General features: G+C 34.9%; 1 protein-coding gene across 3 annotated transcripts; it reads right to left on the bottom strand.

Annotated features, from left to right (window-relative positions):
- Positions 1-377: 377 nt before the first annotated feature.
- On the bottom strand, positions 378-26,261 carry LOC125682196 (pre-mRNA cleavage complex 2 protein Pcf11-like). 3 transcript variants are annotated; one of them, XM_048922634.2, is made up of 16 exons: positions 25,944-26,261; positions 20,670-20,798; positions 15,154-15,336; positions 14,627-14,800; positions 12,918-14,263; positions 6,723-9,076; positions 5,970-6,245; positions 5,729-5,803; positions 5,370-5,503; positions 5,163-5,230; positions 4,426-4,609; positions 4,256-4,298; positions 2,571-2,692; positions 1,738-1,830; positions 1,482-1,517; positions 378-1,346 (listed from the first exon to the last, which is right to left on the bottom strand). In XM_048922634.2, exons 1-16 carry the CDS (start codon positions 26,094-26,096, stop codon positions 993-995), a joined length of 5,724 nt encoding a protein of 1,907 aa, XP_048778591.2. In that variant the 5' UTR covers positions 26,097-26,261; the 3' UTR covers positions 378-992. The 3 variants fall into 3 exon arrangements, with proteins under 3 accessions (XP_048778591.2, XP_048778592.2, XP_048778593.2); XM_048922635.2 differs by lacking the exon at positions 20,670-20,798 and having other exon boundaries at positions 25,944-26,260; XM_048922636.2 differs by lacking the exons at positions 20,670-20,798; positions 25,944-26,261 and adding an exon at positions 16,842-20,658.
- Between the last annotated feature and the right edge of the window lie 88 nt (positions 26,262-26,349).

Below are 26,349 nucleotides of genomic sequence, written 5' to 3'. Positions count from 1 at the left end.
ACCCCATGATACACATATATAATATCTGAAATTTTTGTGTATCCTCTTTAAATCGGACAATAATAATGACAGCACAATATACAAATCATACATATTTCTGTTACTGGAAAATTTAAATTCTTCCTCAATTCCATCTGTTATACAGTCACTGCGAACAATTTGCAAACACTAAGCCCCCGACAGTGATTTATGTTCAACTGTCACAAACATGGCATTTGACCTTTCATTTCATCTAGAGTAAAGTCTTTCTCTTGCACAGATCATGAGTTATGACCAAGGCTAAAACAGAGGCAGACAGACAAACAGATGGTCAGCATGAACACAATACGACTCGACCTTTGATCTTAGATCATGAATACACAAGAAGATAAAAAAAATTCCACATTTTTCAATTTATTTTTTTTTCTTGTAGAACAGTCTCATTTTGAGAGATGACACATTCCATATTTTCCACAATAACATTTTATAAGAGTCATCAGAGAGTACATGCAAGTATCAAAATAAAATGAATACTCTGACAAGAAGTAAATGAATCTGAAATGATATGGACAATGAAATAATTTTATGCATTCAAGAATTGATTTTAGAAATTGAGACATGTCTGACATGTACTGTACTTTAAACATGTCAGGAACACAAACTAGACTACTATATCAAACTCAGAAACACAAACAAGTACTTTATCTTTAATACTTGACCGTAACCTTTCCTAAACCATTATTACGTGAAGCAAAATAAATAAGATTCAACAGAATGACTTTATATAAGTGGATTCAGTCTTACAATAGATACTGGAGTAAAACCTCCATTACATGTTCGTAACACACAAAATTATATTCTCAACACAACCTTAAATACATGCATGACTTCAACATTTCATGTACAATCACAAAATGTCTGGCACATGTATTTACATCATAAAACAACTATTGAAAGCCCCTTTAAAACAAATTCTTCATTTACAAAAGGTTTATTATAAAACTCAAGTATTTTCAAGAAGCTTCTGTGACTTCCACTTTGACTTGTGGAGCCTCTTGTGTTGCACTTTCTTGAGATACAACTTGTTGGTCACTGTCATTTCCTTTCGGTTCCGTATCTGGCACTTCCTGTTTCACAATTGTGGGATTTAAGACATTATTTTCATTGTTTGTGCTTTGAGGAGTCTCATCAATGCTCTCCTCTTCTGTTGGTTCTATTTTCACTTTCGGTTTTACAATCATGTCCTCTTGGTAATGAATCACAGTGTCAGCTGGAATCTGCCCAAGCTCTTTCTTTATTTGCATAATGAGAGGATTATTTTCTGCTGTTTTCGGCGTGGGAGTTGGAGTTGGATCCAAAATGCTGCCCTACAATTCATCAAAGATTCATCTATAAATGCAAGTTTATCACATATATGCAATTGTTTTGTAGTCATGTAATATAAATCAAAATGTCTCTTTTTTTTTTCCTTTTTTTTGTCTCACTAATATGAAAGTCCTTACCTCTTTTTCATCCTCATAACAAACAGGATGGTAAGTCTGGAGGAAAAAATAGTCCATTAATCCAAATGAAAATAGATAATGCTGTTTCTACTCTGAATATTTTGTTTCTAATCAATAAAGATGCAATATCTTTACATCAACTTGAGCAATAATCTCCCTATGGTTGGAAGTAATTATCTACTTCTATAAATACTTGTGACACAGAATAACCGAACTTCTATTTGTGATAACATTATAAAACCTTTGGACCACTGACCTTGCCCTCTGCCCTGATTGCGTCCTTGAGATGCCACTCCTCTGCCTCCTCATCCCAGTACTGATCAAAGGGGTCACCGCAAATGTCACACACCTGTACAAAACACAAGCATGTTGCTTTTTCAAGTCATGTTTAAAGCTGTATGACCCGATGTTCATGTATTATTTTTGTACATAATTACTTTAAAGCAGATTAATTACTTTATAAAGTTATTAACTTTCCCTTAATTACATGCTTGAAAACATTTGCATGTAAAAGAAAACAGTGCGAATATTATTTAGAATGTAAATATAGTGGCTACATATATAAATCATCCCATAATAGACGTCTATAAATAGACCCACGCGCGTCAGGGGAATCCCAACATGATGTACTAACTCATACGCAACTGTCTAGTTTTAAGGCTGAAAGAGCGAAAAACAATGAATTACTAAGAGGTATTTGATATTTTTATTTCTATCAAACTTATGGTACGGTACTGTTATAACAAAATACACAGCTTTACACAGATAAGACTACCAATGATTTGAAATTTTGAACTGGTCACGTGACTGTCACTTGAAATGGCAGAGTGACGCGGCCGCGGTTATTTGTAAACATCGATTTAAAAATCAAATTATTTGGGTTAAAACAGGTGAAATAATTTATGATATGTCATACAGTCTCATAACTACATACGTGCGATGATTTAATAGCGTTTTTACGAGATGGAAAAAAAAATATTGTAATTCGGACCATACAGCTTTAATAAATGGTCCTTATATTGTAACATTCACCTACAATTTAAACCAAGATTCACAAGCTTTTGATGCCACACAGCCAATGATACTTACATTTTCACCGTCGGAGGCCGCTGGACACCTGAGGATGTCCTCATTTTCTGGGATATTGATTTTGATAGTAGGAGCATCAGGCACTGCTCCAGGTTTACTTTGTTCAAACACACTGCTCCTGCCTAAAATACAGCAACTTTGCAATGAAATTATCACTAGGGAAAAATGTATACTTAACCATATATCTTGCATTTGCTAAATCATTCCTAAAATTTCTAGACATTTTTCCGTTTCAAATATCTCTCTTCTTGATTTTGTTAAAGCAACATTACAGTGCTGAACAAATACTACCATAAATTTTTGCTGTAGAAAAATCTTTACGGGTCTATAAAATTCACAACAAAATTTTTTTTCATGAAAATAAAATATCTTGTGTTGCACTTTTGTAACAAAACCAATTCACAAAATCTAAGTAAGCAAAAATCAATCTCAATTTCGTAAAAAAATAAAAATATATGCAAAATTTCCAATATCTACAGCATATTCAGAGTTCTTGAAAAGTGTCGGTAATGTCAGATTATTCGATAAAAGTAGTAAATGTCCGACACAAGTTACTTAATTGTCGGTCCTGATGGCCGATAAAAGATCAGGATGGAAGTCCGTTTTTACAGGGAAAAATGGCGTCCATGTGACCCATAAAATTTTAAACCGATGCTAAACCTGACAAGGAATTGAAACGTAAACATGGGGAATCTGTTGTGAAGAACTACGAGGAGAAAAGAAATTGATTGTTTTAATCCGTCTGGCAAGCTGGGAGACCATGGCTTCTGTTTGATGCAGTTTTATCTAAGTGACACCATCTGTCGAAGGACCAACTACACCCAGGCCAAAGTGAGAGAGAGAGTAGTTATAAAGATTGCAGAGGAAGATGAGGAAGAAGCTGAGAGAAAGTGACAAGATATAGAGAAAGAAGTGAAGGGAGAGAGAGAGAAGTGAAGGGTGATTAGAGAGGAGTGGAGGAAGAGAGAAGTGGAGGGTGATTAGAGAGAGGGGTGGAGGAAGAGAGAGAAGTGGAGGGTGATCAGAGAGAGGAGTGGAGGAAGAGAGAGAAGTGAAGGGTGATCAGAGAGGAGTGGAGGAAGAGAGAAGTGGAGGGTGATTAGAGAGAGGGGTGGAGGAAGAGAGAGAAGTGGAGGGTGATCAGAGAGAGGAGTGGAGGAAGAGAGAGAAGTGAAGGGTGATCAGAGAGGAGTGGAGGAAGAGAGAAGTGGAGGGTGATTAGAGAGAGGGGTGGAGGAAGAGAGAGGAGTGAAGGGTGATTAGAGAGAGGGGTGGAGGAAGAGATAGAAGTGAAGGGTGATTAGAGAGAGGAGTGGAGGAAGAGAGAGAAGTGGAGGGTGATCACAGAGAGGAGTGGAGGAAGAGAGAGGAGTAAAGGGTGATTAGAGAGAGGGGTGGAGGAAGAGAGAGAAGTGGAGCAAGAAAGAGACTCAGTGAAAGTGGGGAAGATGAGAAAGCGAATGAAGGAGAATTTATTAACTTATAGCTGAGATAGAGATTGAATACAATTTAGTTGATTATAAATAAAATTAATAAAAACCACAAAAGCGATGCATTTTTTTTTTTGGACCTTCAAAATTTTGTTTGGGCCGACACTGTCTGACATTTAAAACGAAATTTCAGGAACTCTGACATATTGCAAAAAACGAGTAGAATGAAGAAGTATCTTAACAATGTTTACTCACCCTTTTCTTCAGACTCATCAATTTCCTCATAATCAATCCATTCCTAAAATGTAATTTCAAGAAATTTATCCTTTGTACTTGTGATGAAATTGAAAAATCATTCTAACATACTAAATCCTGAGTAACAAATTAAATCTCTTCCTTTTCTCGTCTAATTAGAGTATGCTTACATCCAATGCATAGAACCACTTCCTGTATAACAAAATACGAGCACCATCCTTTTCTCGCTGATTCTGACGGAAATGCCAATCCAGATGCTCTCTGTATCGTTCGGTCTGACTGGAAGTGAAGCGCATTCCACATGAAGTACACTGTATCCCGCTGTACATTCTCTGGAACACCCCTTTGTATTGTCTACAAAAAGACAGAATATGCAAGATTTAACATTCAAGTTTAACTACTTTATGCATGCACCTTTTTACTATACATGAACATGTACTTGTAATGATTGATTGTATCTTGCTTAACATCTCTCTCGAGAATTTTTCACTCATACGGAGACATCACCAAGACTGATGAAGGGTTTCAAATTTAGGCCTTTGCTCGGCACTTACGGCCTTTGAGCAGCAAGGGTTCTTTAGCGTGCCACACATACTGCGACACGGGACATCCGTTTTTAAGGTCATCTCCGAGGACCCGTGACATTAACCTCTAGGCCGGGCAGTGTGTACTTGTAATGTAGTTTTAAATTCCAAAATGCGCTACTTGATAATTTAGTGACATATGTACATGTACACTTACATGACATATACATGTACTACCAGTACATGTACGTTTTGGAAAATAGCAAATATTTCAATATTGCCCCAATACCAGTACTTTCACAGATTCACTGATAAAAACACCAGTAATGGTATTTTGCATTTCGTCACTCTATGTAAAATGTTGGAAAGAATTTATGACATACTTCTTTAGGCTGTCAGTCTTTAAATCCAGTAAGTCAGGAATGACATCAATCTTGTCTTTTTTAATTTCCTGTACAATCAAATCAAAAAATATTTACATATATCAAATACAGGTAATCAAGTTAAAACTGAGACTCCCAGAAAAATGGAATAGTTGCAGAATACTGGAATCGGCTACATATAAATGTTGACCACTGAAGGATACTCACAGGAATGACGGGTTCTTTTTTCACTTTGCTAGCTTCAGACACAGGTTCTGGCTTCACTTCTGGCTTGGAAATTATACCAGTATCTAGAAGTTTTTGGAATAATGACCCGATGTCCAATGCTGCAGAACCTCCAACTACAAGAGCAATAATCTTTTATCATATGATTCAATAATTCTGAGCTTCTTGATAGATTAATATCCAACAAAGAAGGAAAAATAGAATGTAATGTTATATTCACCTCCATGTGCCTTCAAGGTGAATATAACATTTGATTTTTCCAATATCAGGCCAAAATGTCATTTATTGCATAATATTTACTTTTATTTGCAATATACAGGATAGATAGCCGACTAATTTACCTGGGGCTGCTGGAATAATGCCCGGAATCTGAGGGGGCTGACCCGTGGACAGACTGACATCTGTCATTGGCATACCTTATAAAACAATAGAGAAATCTAGTCATAACTTTAAACAAGAATATATTGAAGTCAAGTCAGCGAATTCTCTCTCACGTTTCTATACAACGTCATTTACGTCAATAAAAATTTTGTTGAATATGAGCATGTACATAAAACTTAAAACAGCGGTAACAAAACGTACTTGTGATAGGAGCTGCTCCAATTTGGGTCATAGTTGCAGTGGAATAAGTCTGCACTGGCATCATGGAAGTGGATTGCATTATAGGGAATCCCTGGGTGGGCATCATGGGATTTGAACCAGGTCCCATCACCATGCCTTGTGGAGGTTGGTTTGCCATCATGGGATTGGATGTCTGTATCATTTGAGGGTTTGCCAGAGGTTGATTTGGTCCTGCCATTGGTGCCCCATCCATCATTGGAGGTCTCGGACCCCTAAGTGGTCCCGGTCCTGCCGGTCCTACATCAATATCAAAACAATGAAGACACTTAAAGGGGCGCTTCAAAACAGTTTTGTTCCAACTTTTTTAACTTATATATTTCCACAACGAGAGAGCAAACCATCTTTAAGTACACTATCTAAAATTGATCAATCGATAAATAAAGAAACTTGCGATGGATAAATACTCTATATTAAAACAATTGATCAAAACCACATTGTCAAGTGGCAGCTAGGTTAGTTCACATTCTTTACTAGGTACCATAATGGAGGTAACACACCTCTATAAATAGTTTATTTCATGGATCAACTTAACATAAAAAAAAAATATACGTTATCCACCGAATTTTGATGAAACTAGTGTACATATCTTCAAAAATTTTCCCAGGACAGATCGCTCAAAACATGCAGAGGTCCCTTAAACATCACATACTGGGTGTTAATCAGTAAACATCCCTTCACACTTTTATTAATCTGTTAATTATAGAAAAACATTACCCATAGGCCTGTTGGGTCCTTGGTTCACCATAGGTGCATCTGATTGGAAATTACCAGGTCCTCCAGGTCTCATTCTTGGTCCTTGCATTCTGTTTGGACCATTTGCACCCAATGCTACATTATTCACTGGCATCATTAATTGCGGATCTTCAAATGGTTCTAAAATTTTCACATCAGGTGAATTTCCCTTCAGTTGAATTTCCACTTGTCTATTTCCCACATTGATTACTTTGGGAGGGCCATCAAATTTCACCTCATACCATTTGCCATCAAATATTACTTCATGAGCAGGACCACCAAATGCAATATTGTGTGGTCTGTTGCCAATACGAATTTTGACAGCCCTGTCCATAGGTACAGTATGAAGAATACCATTGACCATAATTTCCCTTGACGGCCCATCAAAGCGAATGCCATGAGGTACACCATCAATCATCACACAAGGAATTTTTCTGTCCAATTTTAATTCACACAAGTTCCCATCAATGAGAATTTGCCTAGGTGGTGGTTCAAAACGAAGTTCACAGCGATTTCCTGCAATAAACACAAATCTGGGTGGACCTCCAAATACACCAAGCTCTTTATTGTCTAATAGAATCATACCATCTCTTCCATCGATTCTAATTGTGTGGTCTTTCTCTTTAATTGTTATTATCTTTGGTGGAGCATCCAACCTTAGCTCATGTAAAACACCATCAATCCAAAGCTGTCTTGCTGCACCATGGTAGAATACTTTGAAAGTTCTTCCAGTTGCATCAGATTGCAGTTTAACATCCCTTACATAATCACCAAAAGTGTATACTTTCTGGCCATCCACAAGAATACATCTCTGATTAGGATCTGCAAGTATTTCAATTAGACATTTCCCAAACCTAACCTTTCTTGAAGGAGCACCAACTTTGATATGAAAAGGTTTTCCATCAATCACAAACTCTTCAATATCATCAGATCCAGGAAAGTTGCTGAGATTTGCCCACCGAGAATCTTTCACTGGGGTAAACTGTCTCATTTGAGACCTAGGTTTGTTTATAAAATCTGGAGCTGGTCTGTTTTCAAAGTTTCTGTCATCCATATCATGAGGTGGTGGTGGCCCTCTCGGTCCATGGAACATGCCACCCCGACTTCCAAATTCCCCTCTATGTCCTCCCCTGCGGCCCCTTTCCCACCCTCTACCTCCATGCCATCCACCTCTAGGAGGGAATCTGTCATCTGGTCTGCGATTGTCCATATCATGTGGATATTCAGTATCTATGGGGCCTCCTCTGGAGTCTCTAAATACTGGAGAGTTGCGTCCCCTTGTACCTCGACCTCTCAGTCCCATTCCCCTTCTTGGACCATGACCATCATAGTCTTTGAAATGTGGACCTCTATCAGGGCTAGGTCTTTTATCCATATCATCTCGAATAAAATCTGGTGGTCTCCTTCCTCCTGGGAGTCCTCTTGCAAAATAATCCCACATTTCTCTGTCATAGTCCCTATCTGCTGATCCATGCCAGTCCGAGGGAGGGAATCGGTCTTCATCCTTTACTGGCCTCCCCATCCTTTGTGGCGGCCCAGGCATATCCCTCTTACCTCCTCTGTCAATGTCCATAGGAGGCCTTCTTTCATCAGGGGGATGATCAAACCTATCTCTCTGGTGGGGCCCTTCAGGAGGACCAGGTCTCTCCCTTTTAAATGGTGGGAACCTCTCTCTGGAATCATTATCAAAGTCACTTCTTGGAGAACGATACTCTCCTTCAACCAATTCTCTAGCAGCAGGTCTGTGAATGTCTGACCATTTTTTAGGGTAATTGGATCCATCTCTCTCTATTGCTGGCTGATCTTTATGAGATGGCCATGATGGACTAGGTACTCTATCATCAGAAATCAATCCCCAAGCCTTAGGAAGTCCTGGATTATAATCAGAATCTCTCTCCTTTAACTCTCCCTTTAATTTTTCTCTCTCATGTTGAATCTTTTGTAAATCATCTAAACGAGATAAATCTTTCAGAAGTTCCTGATGTCTTTCAAATGTTATTTCCCCTGATTTTCTACGTTTCTCAATCTGTTCTAATATGTGCTCTCTATTTTCCAGAGAGAGAGCATTTGGAATATCCACATTTTTTGAGAATTCAGTGGCATTTCGCAGATCGCTATCCCCTTTCTGACTACGAAAGTCTACGTCCCTTCTATGATCCATGTCCAATGGACTTCGGTGGTCCATATTTTTTTTCTCATGCTCAATCTCATATGAAAACTCTCCTGGGTTTTGTTGTCTGTAGTCAGCCCAGCCTTTTTGATTTGGAGTCTTTGGGTTTCTTTGATCTACATCCACCATGCCCCTATAGTCTTGATCTTCACTACCAAACAATGCCCTGTAGAAGAAAGCCAACCATATTCTGAGCAAAATATCAGAGAAGCATTTCAGGGTCATCTTGATTTCTCAGAACAATTGACTTTCTGAATTTTGCAGGGAATGAAACGATGCGTCAGCTACATAGAACAATGTACAGTATGTTTCACATATGTTGATACCAACCATGCATGATACATACAATAAAGGAGCTGTAAAACTCAGCGAGTCAATGGTTCTGAGTAAGGACAGTGGTCGGTACATTGTACTGTGGAATCTTCTATATTCTTGAGGGCCAATTTTCTTGAATTGCCAGCATTTTACAACTTTTGTTTGGATATAACTACTTTGAAATAAACTCTGAACTGTAACTTAATATACATCATGAATGTATTTCAATGAAATGTCAAAGGAGTATGTATAATAACATGCTGTCTTTGTGGGTCCCAATAAAACTCAAAACTTAAAACATTCAAGAAAGATAAAATCTTCTTCTTTCATTTTAAGAGATCATGTCCATTCCATTTCACATAATTTTTTTCTAATATTTACTGTCCTTTTGGAATACCCACATCATCAATAGTGTCACAATTTCTCAATTTTACTAAATTTTGGTGAAAAGCTTCTACTTGTAAATGGGTTTTTTTTCCAGAAAACATACAACACAGCTCTGAACAAACAAAATTTATTGTTAGTACATACGTGCACTAGAAAAAAAAGTCTATGGCATAAATGATCAAGTTTGTCCAAGTCTCTCTTTGATGTTTTTTAGAGAGAGAAAAAAACTTTGAAAATAGCCAATTTCATATATCAAAAAATGGGCCTTTTAAATGACAGTAAAACATCTGCGTATTTATGTCACAATTCCACGCCTATGTCAGTTTGATCAAATTGTCAATAACAACTGCCTCGCACAAAATACTTTGAATTCAATTTTGAAATAAATGCACAACTTGATTTGGTGGGCAAATACACCACTTATCATATATAGAAGGATACCCATGAAAGTAAGAGAAATTCAGTCTTAATGAAATATCATGATTCCAAAGTAAGCAATGTAACACAATCCACAATAAATAATTTTCATAATTAACACATCAATATTGAAAGCCACTGAATAATGCACATACCATATATGACATTCTCAAGCAATAACCAAAATATGACAAAATGTCTGAAGTATTAATGCAAGAAACTCTGATAACTAAAAACAACAAAAACACAAGGTTCATGGGCACCAATGCTCACCTGAGTGCTTTCTCCCATAGGGATAAAGATTTGTACATGTATATTATTGGGACACTAAGAGAGTAAGTCTTTAAATTTCAGGGTCATAGAATGAAGGAAATAATATATTATCTACACTACGTAAGGACACTTCCATAATGATTAAACCAACTGCATCGCTGTGGTTCTTGAGAGGAAGACTTAAGAAAATAATTCCTTTATTTTCATAACTAACATTAAACCAAGTATAATGTGCCCCCCCCCCCCCCCCCCCAGGGAACATTGTTTGAATGAACTTGAATCTACACTACATGTATGCAAATGCTTTGAATATTAAAATGTATCCTTCTTGTAATTAAACACAGCTTACAAAACAGAAGGATATTTTCATATCAATTAATACCCCTAGTGATTCTTGAAAAGATGACAGACATATTTTGTTCAGAAAACTCACTAGAGCTTATGGATGAAATTTAAAGAAAACGAAAGCTGTTCTTGCAGACCAATACTTCCACATGGTACATTAAAATAAGATTATATTAATATATATTACATGTTTCATACATGTACAATATTCAAACTAAAATCACTGGATAACAAACTCATAAACCAGACAAAAAACTTATATAAACCAATCTAAGATCATAATGGACCTTCATTAGATGCTAAGAGTGAGAGCCTAGAATAATTTGACTTTCCAACTAATGATAGGACCAAACATTACACACATCTTTCAGTGACCTTGACATTGTCCAAAGGACCATAGACTATGATTGTGTACATCAACAGGTCTTACGTCACCTATATAATACCTACAAGTCTTTCCTGCATAATCAAAAAATTTAATGAAAATTTGTTTTGTAATAAATTTATTTAACAGCAAATCCTGAAAGCACTTAAGAGATATTTAAGGGAGGTAGTGAGTAACCTCTATACGAGACTCAATTACAAATGAAATCTTTATGAGATCCGTGAAGAGGACCACGGGTCACAATGGTAATCTAAGTCAGCTTGATCCTGCTGTTCTTCCGAAGAATCCTAATAGATTTCATACCCTCTTTATTCCCATGAATTTTTTTACCTCAAATTATGACCCAAACATAGCCCCATGGGTCATGACTGAAATCCAAACATAGGGAAGTTTCAATATCAATATTAATAACACCGCCTAGCTGTTCTGCAGAAGAGTTTTAAAGATGTCTTTTTTACCTATATTTATGTATCATGTAAAACTTGATCCCCAATTCTAGCTCATCCTAACCCCATGGTCAAAAAAAAAATAAAAAATCAAATTTAACAACAACAAAAAAAAAAAGAAGAAAACAAATTATTATCATATTCACAATACATGTACTTGAGAATGTTTGCATGTAAATAATATGATTTATTATAGCCCTGCTACTCTTCTTATAAAATTTCCTCCTACTGCATATTATAAATCATGATCCTGTTGTTCTTTAAAAGATTTTCAGATCCCCCCCCCCCCCCCCCACCATATATTTCCATGTAAAACTGTCAATCCCACGGGGCTGAACTAAGGCCCCATTCCAATGCTAAAAAGCAGGTATTTTCCCCAGTTTTTGCTTTAAAATTCCAAAACAATGAAAACAGATCAAAGTAAGGTAGCCTTACAATCTCTACCCAGAGTTATCGTTCCCGCTACGCTCCACTAATACCTCTGTCAACGTCTAAAAAACATATCAAACTGTACTAAAACTAACTTAGCATATCAAACTGTAATGATAATATCTAAGCAAATCAAACACTTGTCTGAATTTTTTAAAAACAGTAGATGGTAATTATGAGACACCTGAGCGAATTAAAAGGTTTATATAAATATTCATTATTCAATAATACTAGAATAATCATGGAATTTGTTGTTTTTGTGAACTTACTTTAATATTTAAAGCTTAAAACTTAAACTTGTAAAATTATTATTTATATGATGCAATAGGTAAAAGTAAGTTTTGCCAAGAATCTTGACATTCAGACGTTGACAGAGGTGTTGTAGCGTAGCGTAATACACCCTCTGGTGAGAGATTGGTAGCCTTATTGTCCATACATCTACTTCACAGGCCCACAGATTATAATTTTTGCTGCAAAATTGCTAAGTAAACCTTTTTTTGGGGGGGTTGGGGTTAAAAAAAGTTTATATTCAACACTGGTTAGATCGAATTTTTTTCCTTGAGTTCCCAAAAATATTTAAATATACAAGGGGTATGCTGTACATATTTTTTGTCTGGTGACCTTGACATTCATGCTGACAAGAGCTGATAGATATAATGATTTCAGTATATCCTCTACTTCAGGATATAAGACCCCTAAAATTCATGGGGTGTACAATGAAAACATTGTCAACAGAGTTTAGGAAGGCAAACAATTATCAATAAAATTTTCTTGAAATATAAAATTTCAAAAATTAATATAAATAAAATCTTAATGAATTACAAATTGTAAATTCAGAGTTTTAAAGAATTACTTACGTGAAGCTACAAGTTGCAACGGAGGAGCAAGAAAAGTTTATAAATGTAAAGCATGAAAAAAATCTGACTTTTTCTCACTATCATTTTATCAAATCATCTATAGTGTATCATATTCGAACAATTTCTACACAAATGTTTGGGGGGAAAAGGTACCTGAGATCACTGTCCAATTTGGGATGGATCTCCAAGCGAGGCTTTTTACTGGGTCCCTCCTCCTCCATGGCCTTGTCCTCCGTACTCTCAGCGATCTCACTAAGGTCACGTTTTGAATTTTCTTTCACCAATTTCTGATCTTTATCTTTCATCTTCAGCTGACGTTCATCCAAATCTTTATCTTCTGCTGTAATTTCCTTCTTTGGAATTTTGTAACCTGATTCAAACAACCCAGGCCTCTTCTCAAAGTCCATTACTTCTTCTGATTCAATTTGCTCAGGGATTTCTGTCTTAACGTCAGCATTTAACTTCTCAACAACTTCCTTCTTCTTTGGAGATTTCTTCTCTTTTGATGGATGATTTTTTCTTGCTACAGGTGACCTTGACCTATCCTTTACAGACGGTGATTTTTCTTTATCTCGCTTTGAATGGTTAGAATCCTTACTATCAAAGTCATCTTCAGTCTTACTTTTAGAAGACCTAGCTTTTAGTTTGGAATCTCTTTTCCTGTCTTCCTCCATTTTCTTCACATCTCCATCATTTGGAGATTTTCTCTTGGAATCATCTTCTCTGTTTTTCGCGTCTCTGTTGTTCCCTCTTTCATGTCGAGGACTACTTCTTCTGGAGGATCTGGAATCTTTAGATCGTTCCTTTGAATCTCTGCCATTCTCTGCACTTCTTCTGTCTTTGCTTTTAGAGTCTCTGGACCTCTGTTTATGAGAGTCAGTATCACTTTTATGTTTCACTTCACTTTCATTTTCCTTTGCTCTTCGTTCCAATTCACTTCTTAATGTTCCTTTCTCTGTGGAATGTTTCTGGTGTGTTACAGACTTTTCTTTTTCACTATTATTAGAAGGCTGAGGTATAGTTGGCGTCATTCTGTCATTAAGAGCTTGATTGTTTGTATTTTCATTCATAATCGTTTGAGTGGATGGGGGTTGTGTTGCTGGGGGTTGACTAGAGGGCAAGGAGTATGGCGGCATCACAGGTGGCAGACGACCCATAACAGGTGGAGGGAATAATCCAGGGGGTGGGTGAAGCATCATGCCTGGGGTAGGCATATTATGTCCCACCACTGGCATAATAGGGAGAGGCATGCCAGGGAAAGGCATCATCATAGGATCCGGTCCCGACATGCCAGATGTTGTTCCTTGTGAAATGGATGGTACAACTTCTGTAGCACTGACTGGGGATGGTTTAATCTGAAGTCTTGGATCTCTGATGCGAGGGTCACGAGCAGTCGTAGGATTCCGAGTCACCATTCTAGGATCTCTGCTTGGTATACTGGTCACTGTTTGGGCAATGGAAGATGTCACACTTGACAGGATATCATCAGTTTTTGTGTTCTATGAAAAAAAAAAATATTTTCTACATTGTATTCAGTCCAAATTCATAAGCATCCACAATAGAGAAAATATACAACAATGTAGTTCTGCTATTCTTACTCAGCAAAAATTGTGCCCGATTAGAAAATTTCCAAAGACTTTATTTTTGGAAAATCAACTTGTCATTTTTTATGCCAGAAAATTATTTGCTTGCAACTGATATAGCAGTACTACCAGAAATAAACATAAGCTACATAAAATATCAGAATGACTCAACTCTTGCAAATTCATGAAATTTAATGAAAGCTTCCGAAAAATCTCAGCATTCTGGAAGCAATTTATACTTTATATATAGCTGAAATTTATTCCTAGAAATAATTTTACCTTATTAAGAGGTTGGTGCTGTGTTGCCTCTTCCAGCTCTCGCAACTCCATTTCAAGTTTTTGCTGTTGAATTTTCAACAATTCTGCTTTTTTTGCAATCAACTGTTGTCTCATCAGTCTTTCTTCATCTACATCAGGAATAGCAGGAAGCTCAGGAACAATATCTTCTTCTTTCTTGATAGTGGAAAAAGAAAAGAAGTGTCAGGAGGAAAGAAACCCCAAAAAGTGCGCATGTCTGGAAAATTGAGATCAGAAACACTGTCCTCTTCAAACACATTTTTTTTAAAAACTGCAGGTATGCACAATTTTAAATTATCACACACAATATCATAAATCTTTTGAATGTGAAGACCATAAACACATCAATTTTCTTTTCTTTCGCGACTCAGACATCAGTCTATTTAAAATTGCACCATTGTAAATAATTAGGTAAATAAAAGAGTAGAAGTCAGTTACATGTGCCTCTATTAATATTTAAAAAGAAAAAAATCTTCAATTGTCTCCAAACTCCTGAAGTTTAATCATACCTTTGCTATGAACTTTGGGTTGACAAATATGTTGCTTTTGTCCGTTTCTGCTAATGCTGTTATGGGCCATGCTGGGTCCATGTGGTTCACACGCACATCTATGGCATACAACTTTCTGTTGTAAAATATGTCTGTCCACGTTTGTCGGACTTTGTACATGCACTGTCTTGTCTTCTCATCAACCTAATATATTAAGGCAAAATAATTCATATGCAAGGATCCATTATTATTTCATTTTTAATGCATACTAGTGGTTGATGTGCACCTTGGGTCAGTCGAATCCTCCAATTGAAAGATACTTTTCAGCAATTCTCTTATCTCCTTAACACATATTTAATGCAGATGAGAAAATCAACTTTTGATCAGCACAGGAGTATTAACTGTATGTGGGTTGTAAAACTACTTCTCAAGATCCCAGTTTTTCTTTAATAATTGTCATTTGTACACTATAACTCAACCTTTCAAATCAAAATCCAAAATGTCTAAACAAGCACTTACTGGAAATAAATTATCATGGGAGAATCTACACCAACAAAGAGTTACCTCCCATGAAAAAACATTCTTATAAAGCTAAAAGCTTTAAATTTACACCCACTGTGCAGAGAAAGCTTTGTAGCAATGATTTAAGCTTTACCCTAGTTATTTTAAATAAAGCTACTCATGCAGCTAAAACAAGAAGTAACATTTCATCAAGGATTCCCCCGACATAAATAAGGGGCATCTGTGAAAGAAAATTCACTTCTTGAGACCCAATCCATCATTGAAGTGTGGATCTATGATACCTGCTATGCTACTGTGCCATCAACTGATAAATCATTTATCTGCCATCACTGCTTTCTCAAAAAATTTGATGTCTATGTGAATCAGCTGTTTCAGTGGTCAAATATTGCAATTGAGGTTTGTCAGTTCGAACAGTAATTCAAGGCTCATAAAATCCCTATCTATTAGGTATTTCCCATGATCTTTTCCAAGTGATATGTAATTTATTTTATCCCAAAACTAGTTTGCAGGTTATGAGCATTATCAACAGTGACAAGCAATTAAATTCAATGAATTAAATATATCCATTACATTGTGTTGCAGGTATCCAATTACCAACAAGCAGAGCATCGATCCTTCTACAAATGTTAATGATACTAGAACCGACAAGATCAGTACAGGTCTCCTTTTCTACATTGAACTCACAATGACATTAACGAGTCAACTTCGATTCATAGTGATATGCTTTACATAAAGATTTTTTAAATTTGCTTCAAAATTAACACCAAGTCTATTTTTGCTCTACTACTGGGAAACTTGAAAGCAAGATTGAAGTTTGAATAAAAACAGAGCAGAGATGCGACAATTGAAACTCAAACATCAATTTTCAGAACTTTAGTTTACTAATAATTCTTTGTAGAAGTAGAATATCTAACTTTTATGTCATATGAATTCTTAAGATATATATTTGTCACAAACTGAATGTAATGAAACATAGAAGTGCTAAAGAAGAATTCATATTTGAAGTTTGTGCAGAAAAGACTTGACACCAAGATTAGCAACAGCAAATACTTGTGCAGCTAAAGTTTATAAATTATGATATTTGACAGCAAATAATTTCATGAAAATAATTAGGAAGTGATTGGATAGCAAAATATAATGACTCTCAATATATGGCACTACATTGTAATGAAATAGCAAGAAATTACTTGATTTTCTTCAACTCCCATCATAGACACAGGATTGCAAAGGGCAGTTTGTAATAAAAAAAAAAAATAATAATAATAAAAAAAAAGGGGGGGGGGGGTGGTGGGTTTGAAGACATCATAAAATTCATACTTTACTGCGGAGTGAAAGAACCTTGTCAACAATTGAAAACCCACACAAGGTCTGGAAGTGATGCGACATAGAACAGTTAATGACTCTTGCTATAAACTTCTTTCTTTTTTTTTCAAAAACAATAAAAAAAAAATTGATGTTTTTATAAGTAAAATGTATACAATTTACCATATGGAATGCAATTTATTTCCATGACGTCTCAATTAAACCTAAGGCTAAGGGAAATTTGTAAAGAATTATTTATATGGGGAGTAGCCATATATTTCAACTTTTGAACATCAGATAATTAACAAGTCTTTCATTTTTTGTAAAGGAATTTCATAATTGTACTTATTACAACCAAACTGAGTCCAAATAATCAACCCATGCATCCATTTTTTGTTTTCTAGTGTCCTTATATAAGAGGAAACAACTTCCAATACTGATATTACACACCCATCGTTGCTGATTGCTGGGAGCAATGAAATTTTTTGGGGGTGTCAAAACAAGAAAGGAATACCACATCATAATAACCTCAAACAAATTAGACAGCATTAATCAGAAACTATAAATCTTAGCAAGTACTTCATATTTACAAATTTTGGAGAGTTGTAAGTAATATCTATTATGAAGTAGGCATGGACCTCAATAACTATTCAGTAGTAAGATGGTGCTTACAGGGGTATTTCATCATGAAACAAAACCAAGTACACTGCAGCAGAATATTCACTTGCTAAACATGTAAAGACTCCAAACTTCTTTTTTTGACCAATTCAAGAGGCATTAAAGTCCTCTTTTTAAAATATTGGTGATTTATTACATTGCTGTTAATGTAGTATGGTGCTGTTCCACACGTTACTAGCAACAAAAGTAACCCACTAAAATCCTCAGTACCAGAATACAAGTTTCAATAGTATTCCAGAAGATTGTTCCAGGTCTCTTTTCAATAGATCCAATTTAAAATTTAAGGTACAGCTGGTTCAGTACATATCAGACATTTTTTCTTGATCATTATATTTTCCAAAATTTTCACATTACATATTTAATATTCATCTTTCCAATGCTTGAATATTGTTGAATGAAAACTGTAGTACTACTCAAGATTAAGTCAACAGGATCTCCAGAAAGTCTCCGAACAGGACTTTAAATATGACTAATATTCAGACAGACAGATGGAGTTGCTGCTGTAGATATGGTTGAAAATTAATACTGAACAGTACAACTTAAATAACTTTCAAAATGCTTGACAATGCCTCACATAAAGAATAGTAATGCTATGCATTACTGCAAGAACAGGACGGACGGGCTCAAAATGAAGTTCAATAGTGGCATCACTCCCACAAAAATTATTGAATCTGAATAATCTGGGAATATGCACATCTACAGTGTGTCCTTATTAATTACGTTTCACGAAATTCTGTTGAGCGGTCTCAGAGGAGTTGCGCAGACAAGAACAGAACAGATTGGCTTGAAATTTTAAGTTTAAAAGGGGCATAACTCCCACAAAAATTATTGAATCAGAATTTTCTGGGAATATGCACATCTACACAGTGTGCCCTATTAACTTCAAAGTTTCACAAAATTCTGTTGAGCGGTCTCAGAGAAGTTGCATTGACAAGAACAGGACAGACAGGCTTGAAATTTTAAGTTCAAAAGGGGCATGACTCCCAGAAAAATTATTGAATCAGAATTTTCTGGGAATATGCACATATACAGCGTGTCCTTATTAACTACAAAATTTCACAAAATTCTGTTGAGCGGTCTCAGAGGAGTTGCACTGACAAAAAAAAGAGGACTGACAGACAGGTCAATAACATTATACCCTTCGCAACTTTGTTGCACGCAGCATGGGGTATAATTAATCTTTAAAAATAAAACATTATTAACACCTACTTATTCATCAATCTTTCCCCCAACACTGTAATCTATCATTTACTTAATACTTCCCACTTCCTCCCATGTCATGCAATTTTAATCTCGAAATCCTTTCAGCAAGAAAAAACCCACACGTTGCATATTTTTTCCCTCAGTAATACAAAGTAAAATTATCAGCGATCTACATCTAAATCATTGTATTTGGCCGACACCAAATTTTCTTTTATTTCCCCTTTTAAACAGCAAAATTATTTTTTTATTCCAGATTTTTTTAACTCTTCATCTAGATACTTTCAATTGCTCCTTGAACATAGTGAAGGTCAATATCTTATTCCTTTTTTGTTTCTTTCATTCACAAGTCAAAATGTTGGTTTGCAGAGGGGAAACAATTCTTTTTTCTCTCTCTAAAATTTATACCCTTGTAAAAGAAATGAAAATATGATACATATTGCAAAAAAAATGTGCTTCTAATATTTTTCTTTTTTCATTTACTATTCATCCAAAATCATGCCACAGTTTTCACGCAACACATTTTCAAGCTTAAACAATAGCATAGGAGCAAATGATATGATCACTAGTTTTTTCCACTCAAATACACCAGTTTTGTTCTGCCACTAGTTACTTCCTGGTTCCAACATATCAACACTTCAGGTCCTAAAGCAGTTCAATACGGAGTGAAAATTCAGTTAAATGCACTTACAATGCTCTGGGCATCTCGCTCATCTACAAGGATCTCTACAATTCACTCATACCCCTTCACACATACAATCTAATTTGAACTAAGAATGCTCTTTAATACAGTACTTTCACCAAGAATCAAAATCCATTCATACATATTCCAAACCCATTCAGAAGCTGTTCATTTACATTTGCTCAAAGGTAGACTGATATCTCAATTCATGGCAAATCAGAATAACTAAGCTTATTCAATATCTGCATTAAACAGGTTGGGAACACTTCCCCTATAGTGAGATATTCTCGCTAAAACGCGATTATTCCTCTCTAGCAAGAGTAAAAATATCCCGTACAACCGAGAAAAACACCCCTGGAGTACATCTCTTCGTGTTTCACGTGAAAAGAAGAAAATGTCTGATACTTCTGCAAATATATCAAAAACACTCAAGATGTGTATTGGATTTCATACTGCTTCCCTCTTACACTGTAACTTTGATATGCAATTTCTTGACTGTTGTCAATTTCATAGAAAAATTTTGCATCATGTTGAATGTGAGTCACACTTATTCAGCGTCACACGGAATTTGCCATCATTTTCAATAAAGACGCCAAAACACGTTTATGGTAATGTTAAATCGCGTTTTAGTGAGAATATTTCGCTATAGGGAAGTGTTCCCAACCTGTTAAACAGGAAACTCAATCACAAAAAATCCAAAATTTAAAGTATCTCCTTTTTAAAACGATAATTATGACAGAAAGAGGAAATCTGAATAAGCTTAGTAAATATGAGATCCTAGGTCATGCACCCTCTGTTTATCAGAACAGTCCAGAACTCATTACTATTTTTGCCTTTCTCTCCATCTGATGCCCTCCATGAATGCCATTTGATTAGTTAATATTTACTCTTTCTCATCATACAAATTGCTGGGTTATCTTTTATTAGGGTTGGGGGTAATTGTATGAATAACATAACTATGATCTGATAATTTAACCAAAACTTCAATATTCTAATTCAGAATTATGCAAATTCAATCTGACAAACAAATGAAAGGGGTATAAATGAATTGTATTTCTAATCAATCAATATATTAGTGTCAAACCCAAAATTATTTAAGGGCAACATTTCATTTCATATACAAATGCACTGATTTTCAAATTTGGATGCTAACCTTTTCAAAAGTTGCACAGAATGTCTGTACAATATTTTGAGCAAATAAAGAAGGGTATGATGATTTGGGGAGATTCTTGATAATGGAGTCAATTAAGTACAGAGTTGGAAGCTTCTTGTTCCCTTCAGCCTGAAATTAGAAAATGAGAGAACACCATTGAAGTCGATCAAATTCGTCTTCAACCAGTTGCAGCACCTCAGAGATCTGCAAAACAGAGAAGAATAAAAGTAACACATATATTAGTTTTCTTCACAGAACATCAAACATTCAATCACATTCATACATGGTGGAAAATATATTGTACAAGGTCCAATCATTAGTCATCATTTGTATACGATGCATGTTAAAAGACTAAACAATCTGGCAAAAAAGTCATCAAGTCTATATTGTTGCTGCTTAATCCATTGGCTCCATTCACTGCAGCAAAATGTTGGTAGAAATCTTCTTTCCTTTTCACCATTTATCTTCAATAATATTCATCTCCTGGTACAAACATCTTCTCTCTTCTTTCCTCTTCTTTGTTACACATAATCCAAAGTCATATACCTTTGTATGAGTTCACCATCTTGTGATTTAGTAACGAATACATATCAAAATTTCTCATACAGCAAAATCAGATACCTATTTGTGGAATTTTGCATTTCATTTCCCCTGATTAGGCCAAGTAAAATTAATTAGTAGATTATCATTCAAACTTCACAAAAAAATGGGGCGGGTGGGAGGATTTTATTTTTTATTTTTCGCCATGGTATTCTTGACCTCGAAAATGCCTTCTCTCATTGAGAAAAGGCTTTATAAATCATAATTACATGTGTATTTGGGTTTCTAAAAGGCAAAGTGAAACAAAGTACGTTTACGATACCAGACCGGACATAAAAATATCCGGAAATCGTAATTTTGAAAAATAAAAAAAATCGGGGCGGCGAGATTTTCGAGGAGCGGGCAGGAATGATAATCTACTAATTAATCTTACTTGGTCTTACAGTAAATCATAGAAAGGCATGGATTGTACTGATTGTACTGTACGAAGAAAAGGTCCAAAAAATATGAAAAGTTTATGCTTTGATTTCATTACTAAATACTGTACTATCAAATATTTTGTTAAGTTCTCCTCGACTATCATGCTGATGTTCCCTTATTGTTTATCTCGCCATTTCGCATCTTCATTTGATATTTACGATAATTATGCAGTTGTGGTATCATGTTTGAACAAGAACAGCTTAGCATTAGAGCCTCGATCCAGTAGCTCAGCTCACTGTAGTACATATAGACTTGCTCAAATCTTATGTTAAAAATATTGCTTTTCTCAAGTAAATCCGTACAAACATTCTTCCAGTATGCAATAAAAAGTAACAAGAAGATTGGAGCAAGCATCAAGAACATTTGTGTTAATGTGATCTCAGGACTCCATTCGTTGGTACATGAAATTTAGGTCAAGAATTTCTTTGGGCAAAAAATGCAAATAGTTTATATATCGATATAAAACCACCAATATTAAATGCTATGTATAATTTCTGCAATATATGTGAAATCTTTCTACCCTTTCAGAGCGGCAACACAATTGAGGAAACCGACTCTACTGTTTATATACCTAAAATAGTGCAATCAAACTTCAGGGCCATTTCAAAAATATCAATGTGGCCATTATTCTTATCAGCATAATTGTTATATTTTGTAATTCTATACACATCGGATTCGGTGAATATGTAGAGCGACTGTATTAGTAGTGTACACGAAACCTCTAGAAATAAAGTTACCGCCACACCCACATACCTCCACACTATTTCAATCTATTAAATTAACATGTTCTTGTACCTTTCATATAAAACATTTTGAATGATGAGTTCATCCATGCACATTTCAAATGCCACTTCTACAATTTTACGAAAACTATAATTGTATTTTAAGAACAATCTGGTGACTGGATTGTTCTTATTTCTTTCGATATCAAAGTTCTTTTTTTTTTTAATCCTTCATTTAATACGAGAGGATCAAATTTGACTATATATTGCCTGGCAACATATTACAAGATTTTGAAATGTGCATGGATCATAAATGCAGTATTTTTCTTTGAAAGCATTTCTGAACAACATCATTGAAACACTATAGAGTACCATCATCCAATGACAAAATCCTCTCTAGCAAATGAAACTCGAGACACAATTCAATCGCATTTATTTACCAAATTTACATATATTCTTTTCAGGCCGTCTTCTTTTCCAGTTCTTTAATGTCGAAGCAATAGCAGCTGGTAACAAAGATCGCGGATTTAATACAACAAGTAAACTGGTTACTAGGTACCTGTACTACAGAACAAAATTGATTCATATATTTTAGATACTTCACGGCATGTCAGAGCTATTTGTGCATTGAATTTTTAGTGTCATTAGAGATGGTTTAATTCCTTCAATGGCAAACCAGTAACTGTCAGTCAGAAAAATTACCTAGCATTTCAAAATGCAAGTACATTTATACTACAGTTTAAAGGACACCTGCATGTAGCTAAGCAGTTGCATAAATTGTATTCTTATTTAAGGAATAACTCAACTGTATTCATAACACCTTCTAATTTCATGTAAACAGTTCTATATCATGATTTACAATTGCATCCTGTGACTATTTATAACAAATTTAAATTTAATTGTATATCAAAGACGATATTATCAAAGTGAAAGCAATTTATGCATATTATGTTGAAGATTGCTTTCATTCCCTTTTTTCCATAAATATTTCAAGCATTGCAAAATTACCATTTTTCAAATTTAGTGATATTTGAGAACAGTATCATGCAATGTAGTAAAGTAGCCCCTGAGGTTTAATTCAGTGTTTTGATGGTATAAACACATTTACTTTAAATCATGGATATCCAATTGCAGAGCAGCAGTATCTTAGTAAATAATCCATGATCCTCATGATTAAAAGATATCCCAACATCTATTCCTCACATGAATCGTAATTTCAGTGATCTCACTTCAATGTCTGAACAAGTCCTTACTCAAACCAGTTTTAAAGATGTACACAATCTAGTTAATATTTAATTTATATCTAACCATATACTCACTACACTAAAAAAAAATCTAATGACATCCCATTGAGGGTCATGATCTCATTTCTGTTGACTCAAAGACAATTCATAATCATGAGACTGATTAAACCGATCAAAGTATGGCTAACTTTAAAGTTGAGAGTATTAAATCTCCGTTTTCTTTTTTGTTACACTACATTTGGAACACATTATCTAATTAACAATGCAATACTACAAACTAAATACGACAAATTTATGTACCATTCTAAACAGTTTGCACTGAAAAATTTAGCTCTCTATAAGGCCAAAATAAAACAAATCGTGTGTTTCCTATTTCACTCTCCAAATAATTAGGTAGGGTAGATAGGTAAAACATTTTATTTGAAATTGTAGTTTTTGATACACTTTGAATACAAGTCTATACATTACAATTACTATTCAATCATTTGGTAAATCAGAGAAACTCGGAACCGGAAAAGAAAAAAAATTCTCCAGTTTGAAAACTGCCGATTTTTATTTTGTTTATACTCTTGTCAATAAAATATTTAAGGTTTACAGATAAAAAGTAGGTTGGGTAGGGAAACCGTAAACACACGTACATATTTCATTTTGACCTAAACAGTGCATTTATAACAAAATCCATTTTGTACTCTCCAAGGTGTGGTTGTTTGTAGTGTGTTTCATGTTAACGCATGTAGAGGCATCAAAGACGGCATCTGTAGTAAACAGCCTTTAGAAAATTATTTCTCGTTCTTCAAATGGGAGTAACGTGTAGTAGATTCACATGAAATGTTTGGCGAGAATCCTTTCTTATCAGAAATTATCATATATGCTGATCCTTTTCATCTCTATTCTCAAAATTTTCTATAAAGCATAATGGCTTCCTAAAATTAGTCTTTTGCAACACATTGGGGTGTTATTTACAGTGAAAGAAAAGGTTAAAAAAAATTAAACAACCAATTAACATTTCTGCAGCAGTGATTTCAATGGCTGACAAAAAGGTCACTCTGACGCGACCCTGAACAGGATGTTGTTGGATTCTTGTGTAGCACACAATAATAGTGGATCAAAAGTAGGAAGTAATTCTAATTAGTGTACACAGAGCACTGTTGCTTAAATTGGAGGCGAAGAATCAAGTTATTGTTTCTTTTTCTTCCACAAAATGCATCTCTCTACATAACAAAATTCATATAAACAACTCCAAACTGTGCAAATTTTTTTTTATCTCTGATAATTCTTATCCATTAAGACTAAAACGATCTTGTGAGAATTTTTAATACATTTTAGAATTACCATTCTATTCCATCTTGTCGTGAGATTATCTGTTATGTTTAATCATGCAAAATCCAATTTCGAAAAGAGAGAAAAGATAATGCACATCAGAGAATAATATTTTGGAATTGTTTACATAAATAATTATGCAGAGTTCAGCTCTTGTGATTTTCTAACACGTTGTTTCAAGTGTTTTCTCCGATATTTATTCAGTCATGATCAATCCTTCGTCATATTCATATGTTTTGTTGCTGACCAATATACAATGGATTCCAATATTTCAACTCTTTTAATACATAAGAGAACATGACTGCAGTTGTACTTTCCTGTCAGGCCATGATAAATGATAATGAAGTCAAATTAGAACAAAAATACACATATCACCTAGCACATGAATTATTGTATTCATGAAATTTTTTTCTGAACTTTCATACTGAACTTTCTACAAGATTCAACAATGGTTGCTCTATTCCACTGCATGTCATGGCAAGCAATGCCAAACACTTGTAAAAAGCATAAATAAAAGCACAGAACATTAATTTCACAAACACAATACAAGTATGACAATGTTGATAATCCTGTTTCTGAACTTTCTAAAATACCTCAAGATACAATAGCTGTACACAAGGTACACAACAATGGGTATTTGGAAAGAAGACAGACGCTTCCTCTTCTAAAAGTTTAATTTCTTTAAATAAATACATTAAAACAACAATTCAAATGGTCAGTGATTGTACAATGGTTGTTTACAGTGTAACATTTTGTAAATTTTTTGTATAATATCCGGAGTTTTTACAAACAGATCACAACGTTGATACATTAATTTTTACTTTCTTAAACAACCATATGGTACTGTCACATGACCATTATTTCCGGTTAATGACGTTCAGAAAAACCCATATGCGAGATAATTTAGTAAAAAAAACGTGTACTCATTTATCCATAAATTATCTATAGAAAAAACAATGAAATAAAACCTGTTGTAAATGTGATTCTATGACTTTAACGATTTCAGGCGCATACTGCTCGTTGTCCTCAGCAAGCATGGTCAGCATGTTGATTAGTGGTTTACTGTTTGCCGTCAGTTCTTCAAGGGAAGAGCAATATTCTTGGATAACCTCTTCTTCCATCGCAGCAACTTCTTTTTTCACTTCTTACTTCAATAGTGTGTTCGAGGTGACAAAATAAAACATCATATAAATAATATCGTTACTCTAATGATCCCTTCAAAATGTCTTCCTTCTCCTGTGAATGACCTACTTTTGCAACCAAGGTTGTTAGAATAAATGTAATCTGATTGGTTAAAATATGAAAGAATACACCAATCAATATTAGTGTCACAATGATAGTTATACAATGAGAACATAGTTCCAATGTTTCCAC

Source organism: Ostrea edulis, chromosome 2 (genome assembly GCF_947568905.1).
Source record: "Ostrea edulis chromosome 2, xbOstEdul1.1, whole genome shotgun sequence".
Lineage (NCBI taxonomy): Eukaryota > Metazoa > Mollusca > Bivalvia > Ostreida > Ostreidae > Ostrea > Ostrea edulis.
The sequence above is the reverse complement of the archived record's forward strand: the minus strand, read 5'-3'. Positions and strand labels throughout refer to the sequence as shown.

What these genes read in the sequence shown, in the direction of transcription:
- LOC125682196 (XM_048922634.2), bottom strand. Translation starts at nt 26,096, where the DNA reads ATGGAAGAAGAGGTTATCCAAGAATATTGCTCTTCCCTTGAAGAACTG. An exon ending in AGGACCCAACAGGCCTATGG is followed by an intron (nt 6,246 to 6,722) that starts GTAATGTTTTTC and finishes ATATTGATGTAG; the next exon opens with GACCGGCAGGACCGGGACCA. An exon ending in TGGAGCAGCTCCTATCACAA is followed by an intron (nt 5,804 to 5,969) that starts GTACGTTTTGTT and finishes TTGTTTTATAAG; the next exon opens with GTATGCCAATGACAGATGTC.